The sequence below is a fragment of the Coenobita brevimanus genome, chromosome 33 (genome assembly GCF_032717465.1).
Source record: "Coenobita brevimanus isolate Jiangsu-jjx chromosome 33, ASM3271746v2, whole genome shotgun sequence".
Classification (NCBI taxonomy): domain Eukaryota; kingdom Metazoa; phylum Arthropoda; class Malacostraca; order Decapoda; family Coenobitidae; genus Coenobita; species Coenobita brevimanus.
Window position 1 is genome coordinate 39,012,621 of NC_136986.1, and position 6,048 is coordinate 39,018,668.

General features: G+C 49.6%; 1 protein-coding gene across 1 annotated transcript; it reads left to right on the forward strand.

Annotated features, from left to right (window-relative positions):
* Positions 1-3,124: 3,124 nt before the first annotated feature.
* On the forward strand, positions 3,125-3,568 carry LOC145395864 (tyrosyl-DNA phosphodiesterase 1-like). The gene has a single exon (XM_080269389.1). The coding sequence runs from the start codon at positions 3,125-3,127 to the stop codon at positions 3,566-3,568; it is 444 nt and encodes a 147-aa protein (XP_080125515.1).
* Positions 3,569-6,048: the final 2,480 nt, after the last annotated feature.

Here is a 6,048-nt window from a genome sequence, read left to right on the forward strand (position 1 = left end):
CTGACTCGTCACATGCCACACATCAAGACATACTGTATGCTCCCATCAGGGATGATAATGCAGCAGAGTACTTCATCTTCACCTCACACAACTTCTCCAAAGCAGCATGGGGGGGGGGAAAAGGTATCTGGCTGGTCCAGAATTACAATACTCAGTTATCATGTTGGTGTGCTGCTCCTATCAAAATTACTGACGGGACTCAATACGTTTAAATTTGGATCCTCAGAAGAGCCGGCAACACTACCGCTGCCCTGACCCCATACCCAGTTGGAACGAAACCATGCATTTTGTATGCCAAAAGGGATGCTGCATGGGGAGGTGCGCCAAAATTCACTCCCTACACGCTGACCCTGCCACTGACAAAACACCTGGTAATACTGCCCTGGCTCCGCAGCCCACGATGTTGACTCTCGGCACCAGCGCAAGATAAATGGCATGACAGAACCAGGCCACAGGCACAGGATGAATGACACCACTCCCCTAGACAAAACTACCCCACTGGATTATGATCACATAAGTATTGGTAACATCATCACCAGAACAAGGCTAAACTGGTAGTCCTTTTACATAAGGTGGGTCAGAGTTTTGTGTTTTTATAGGCAAGTCTCTTCAGGGTGCTCACCATCCACCCACTCGAGGTACTGCTGCTATGGGTGTCTACCCTTTCCTCTCCTTTATCCTTCATCATGTCTTTCTTTCCTTCATTATTTCCCCTTCCTTCAGCCTACGGATGACTTTACACTTCCTCTTCTATCTGCCTATACTTCATTCTTTCCCTTTCCTTCCGCTTATGGGTTACTCTAAACCGAGTTGTTGCCACAACCTTCCACTTCAAGTACGAGACATGTGGCAATTGCACAGCAGCTGCCCTCAACCAGCAGCAATAACCAATACAGTCCTCCACAAGCACACAAGCTGCCCAGTCAACCTTTGTGGCACAACTGAGGGACAGTGAGCCAGTTGGTTTGTTTATAAACCAAGTTTCCAGCAGACAAGCTGACCCTCTAAGCCTAACCTTTGCTGACTTGCTGACTTCAGCAATGAGGACAGAGACTGAGTCGCCACAGTTCACCCGTACCGTCAACATGGATTACCTGACTGAGGAGTACCGCGCTGCAGGAGTCCTCCCCCTCTCACTGATGGTCCTTTATTCGACGAGCAAGACATACGAGCCGGCTGATCATCCACACATCACAGAAATTAAGGTCCGTCTGAGTAACATATACGACCCACCACACTAAACTCACAATGTTTCGTTACAAAGAAGGACCGAGGCTCGTCGTCCACACTCCCAACTTTGTGCCCAACCAGTTCATCAACGGCTTTCGGATCTCACCCCCGTTTCCCGCCCTGGAGGAAGGTGCACCAAGGACAGATGGGGAGTCAGTTACCAACTTTAAACAGGACCTCATAGACTACCTACTCCCCTATCAGTTCTGCAATTGCTCCAGATGAACAGAAATTGTAAGAGGCCACGACTTCTCAGCGTGCAGCGCTGCCCTCATTTGCAGCATCCCTGGGGACCACACAGACAAAGATTGTAAAAAGAGGGGCCATATGAAAGTATGGAGTCTTTTACAGCAGCACTCTGTTCATGTAACCTCACCCATTGTGGCCCAGATATCGTCAATTGGGAGTTTTGGGCCTTGTGCACAATCGTGGTTATTGGGAGAGTGGGCAGCAAGTTTCTGGGGGTTAGATCAGGAACCAGGGATGGACCGACCAGTTAAGAACATCTTCCCGAGCGAAGATGATGCGAGGAGTTGCACTGAAGGATGGCATGAAGGGTGTGGCCTGTTTCTCTCACAAGCAAAGTGTGGTGTCCAAAAGTGGAGACGGTCTATACCACATGTGGCGAAGTGAAAAAAAGAAGCTGACTCGTCATATGCCACACACCAAGACATATGTTCCCACCAAGGATGATACTGCTGCAGAGTACTTCATCTTCACCTCACACAACTTCTCCAAAGCAGCATGGGGGGAGAGGTATCTGGTTCGTCCAGAATTACAATGCTCAGTTATCAGGTTCGTGTGCTGCTCCTACCAAAATTACTGACGGGCACCAGTACATTCAAGTTTGGATCCTCAGAAGAGCCAGCAACACTACCGCTGCCAGATGATGTACCACTGACCCCATACCCAGTTTGAACAAAACCATGCGTTTTGTATGCCAAAAGGGATGCTGCATGGGGAGGTGCGCCAAAATTCACTCCCTACACGCTGACCCTGCCACTGACAAAACACCTGGTAATACTGCCCTGGCTCCGCAGCCCACGATGTTGACTCTCGGCACCGGCGCAAGATAAATGGGATGACGGAACCAGGGCACAGGCACAGGATGAATGACACGACTCCCCTAGACAAAACTACCCCACTGGATTATGATCAGATAAGTATTGTTAACATCATCACCAGAACAATGCTAAACTGGTAGTCCTTTTACATAAGGTGGGTTAGAGTTTTGTGTTTTTATAGGCAAGTCTCTTCAGGGTGCTCACCATCCACCTACTCGAGGTACTGCTGCTATGGGCGTCTACCCTTTCCTCTCCTTTATCCTTCATCATGTCTTTCTTTCCTTCATTATTTCCTCTTCCTTCAGCCTACGGATGACTTTATACTTCCTCTTCTATCTGCCTATACTTCATTTTTTCCCCTTCCTTCCGCTTATGGGTTACTCTAAACCGAGTTGTTGCCACAACCTTCCACTTCAAGTACGAGACATGTGGCAATTGCACAGCAGCTGCCCTCAACCAGCAGCAATAACCAATACAGTCCTCCACAAGCACACAAGCTGCCCAGTCAACCTTTGTGGCACAACTGAGGGACAGTGAGCCAGTTGGTTTGTTTATAAACCAAGTTTCCAGCAGACAAGCTGACCCTCTAAGCCTAACCTTTGCTGACTTGCAGACTTCAGCAACGAGGACAGAGACTGAGTCGCCACAGTTCACCCGTACCGTCAACATGGATTACCTGACTGAGGAGTACCGCGCTGCAGGAGTCCTCCCCCTCTCACTGATGGTCCTTTATTCGACGAGCAAGACATACGAGCCGGCTGATCATCCACACATCACAGAAATTAAGGTCCGTCTGAGTGACATATACGACCCACCACACTAAACTCACAATGTTTCGTTACAAAGACGGACTGAGGCTCGTCGTCCACACTCCCAACTTTGTGCCCAACCAGTTCATCAACGGCTTTCGGATCTCACCCCCGTTTCCCGCCCTGGAGGAAGGTGCACCAAGGACAGATGGGGAGTCAGTTACCAACTTTAAACAGGACCTCATAGACTACCTACTCCCCTATCGGTTCTGCAATTGCTCCAGATGGGCAGAAATTGTAAGAGGCCACGACTTCTCAGCGTGCAGCGCTGCCCTCATTTGCAGCATCCCTGGGGACCACACAAACAAAGATTGTGAAAAGAGGGGCCATATGAAAGTATGGAGTCTTTTACAGCAGCACTCTGTTCATGTAACCTCACCAATTGTGGCCCAGATATCGTCAATTGGGAGTTTGGGGCCTTGTGCACAATCGTGGTTAATGGGAGAGTGGGCAGCAAGTTTCTGAGGGTTAGATCAGGCCCCAGGGATGGACCGACCAGTTAAGAACATCTTCCCGAGCGAAGATGATGTGAGGAGTTGCCCTGAAGGATGGCATGGAAGGTGTGGCCTGTTTCTCTCACAAGCAAAGTGTGGTGTCCAAACGTGGAGACGGTCTATACCACACGTGGCGAAGAAGTGACAAAAAGAAGCTGCCACGTCACATGCCACACATCAAGACATATGCTCCCATCAGGGATGATACTGCTGCAGAGTACTTCATCTTCACCTCACACAACTTCTCCAAAGCAGCATCGGGGGGGGAGGTATCTGGTTGGTCCAGAATTACAATGCTCAGTTATCAGGTTGGTGTGCTGCTCCTATCAAAATTACTGACGGGCACCAATACATTCAAATTTGGATCCTCAGAAGAGCCGGCAAACTACCGCTGCCCTGACCCCATACCCAATTGGAACAAAACCATGCGTTTTGTATGCCACAAGGGATGCTGCATGGGGAGGTGCGCCTAAATTCACTCCCTACACGCTGACCCTGCCACTGACAAAACACCTAGTAATACTGCCCTGGCTCCGCAGCCCACGATGTTGACTCTCGGCACCGGCGCAAGATAAATGGGATGACAGAACCAGGGCACAGGCACAGGATGAATGACACGACTCCCCTGGACAAAACTACCCCACTGGATTATGATCAGATAAGTACTGGTAACATCATCACCAGAACAAGGCTAAACTGGTAGTCCTTTTACATAAGGTGGGTCAGAGTTTTGTGTTTTTATAGGCAAGTCTCTTCAGGGTGCTCACCATCCACCCACTCGAGGTACTACTGCTATGGGTGTCTACCCTTTCCTCTCCTTTATCCTTCATCATGTTTTTCTTTCCTTCATTATTTCCTCTTCCTTCAGCCTACGGATGACTTTACACTTCCTCTTCTATCTGCCTATACTTCATTCTTTCCCCTTCCTTCCGCCAATGGGTTACTCTAAACCGAGTTGTTGCTACAACCTTCCACTTCAAGTACGAGACATGTGGCAATTGCACAGCAGCTGCCCTCAACCAGCAGCAATAACCAATACAGTCCTCCACAAGCACATAAGCTGCCCAGTCAACTTTTGTGGCACGACTGAGGGACAGTGAGCCAGCTGGTTTGTTTATAAGCCAAGTTTCCAGCAGACAAGCTGACCCTCTAAGCCTCGCTTTTCCTGACTTCAGCAATGAGGACAGAGACCGAGTCGCCACAGTTCACCCGTACCGTCGACATGGATTACCTGACTGAGGAGTACCGCGCTACAGGAGTCCTCCCCCTCTCACTGATGGTCCTTTATTCGACGAGCAAGACATACGAGCCGGCTGATCATCCACACATCACAGAAATTAAGGTCCGTCTGAGTAACATATACGACCCACCACACTAAACTCACAATGTTTCATTACAAAGAAGGACAGAGGCTCGTCGTCCACACTTCCAACTTTGTGCCCAACCAGTTCATCAACGGCTTTCGGATCTCACCCCCGTTTCCTGCCCTAGAGGAAGATGCACCAAGGACAGATGGGGAGTCAGTTACCAACTTTAAACAGGACCTCATAGACTACCTGTTCCCCTATCGGTTCTGCAATTGCTCCACATGGGCAGAAATTGTAAGAGGCCACGACTTCTCAGCGTGCAGCGCTGCCCTCATTTGCAGCATCCCTGGGGACCACACAGACGAAGATTGTGAAAAGAGGGGCCATTTGAAAGTACGGAGTCTTTTACAGCAGCACTCTGTTCGTGTAACCTCACCCATTGTGGCCCAGATATCGTCAATTCTGAGTTTGGGGCCTAGTGCACAATCGTGGTTAATGGGAGAGTGGGCAGCAAGTTTCTGGGGGTTAGATCAGGCCCCAGGGATGGACCGACCGGTTAAGATCATCTTCCTGAGTGAAGATGATGCGAGGAGTTGCACTGAAGGATGGCACGCAGGGTGTGGCATGTTTCTCTCACAAGCAAAGTATGGTGTCCAAACGTGGAGCCAGTCTATAGCACACGTGGCGAATTGACAAAAGAAGCTGACTCGTCACATGCCACACATCAAGACATACTGTATGCTCCCATCAGGGATGATAATGCAGCAGAGTACTTCATCTTCACCTCACACAACTTCTCCAAAGCAGCATAGGGGGGGGGGAAAGGTATCTGGTTGGTCCAGAATTACAATACTCAGTTATCATGTTGGTGTGCTGCTCCTATCAAAATTACTGACGGGCCCCAATACATTCAAATTTGGATCCTCAGAAGAGCCGGCAACACTACCGCTGCCCTGACCCCATACCCAGTTGGAACGAAACCATGCATTTTGTATGCTACAAGGGATGCTGCATGGGGAGGTGCGCCAAAATTCACTCCCTACACGCTGACCCTGCCACTGACAAAACACCTGGTAATACTGCCCTGGCTCCGCAGCCCACGATGTTGACTCTCGGCACCAGCGCAAGATAAATGGCATGACAG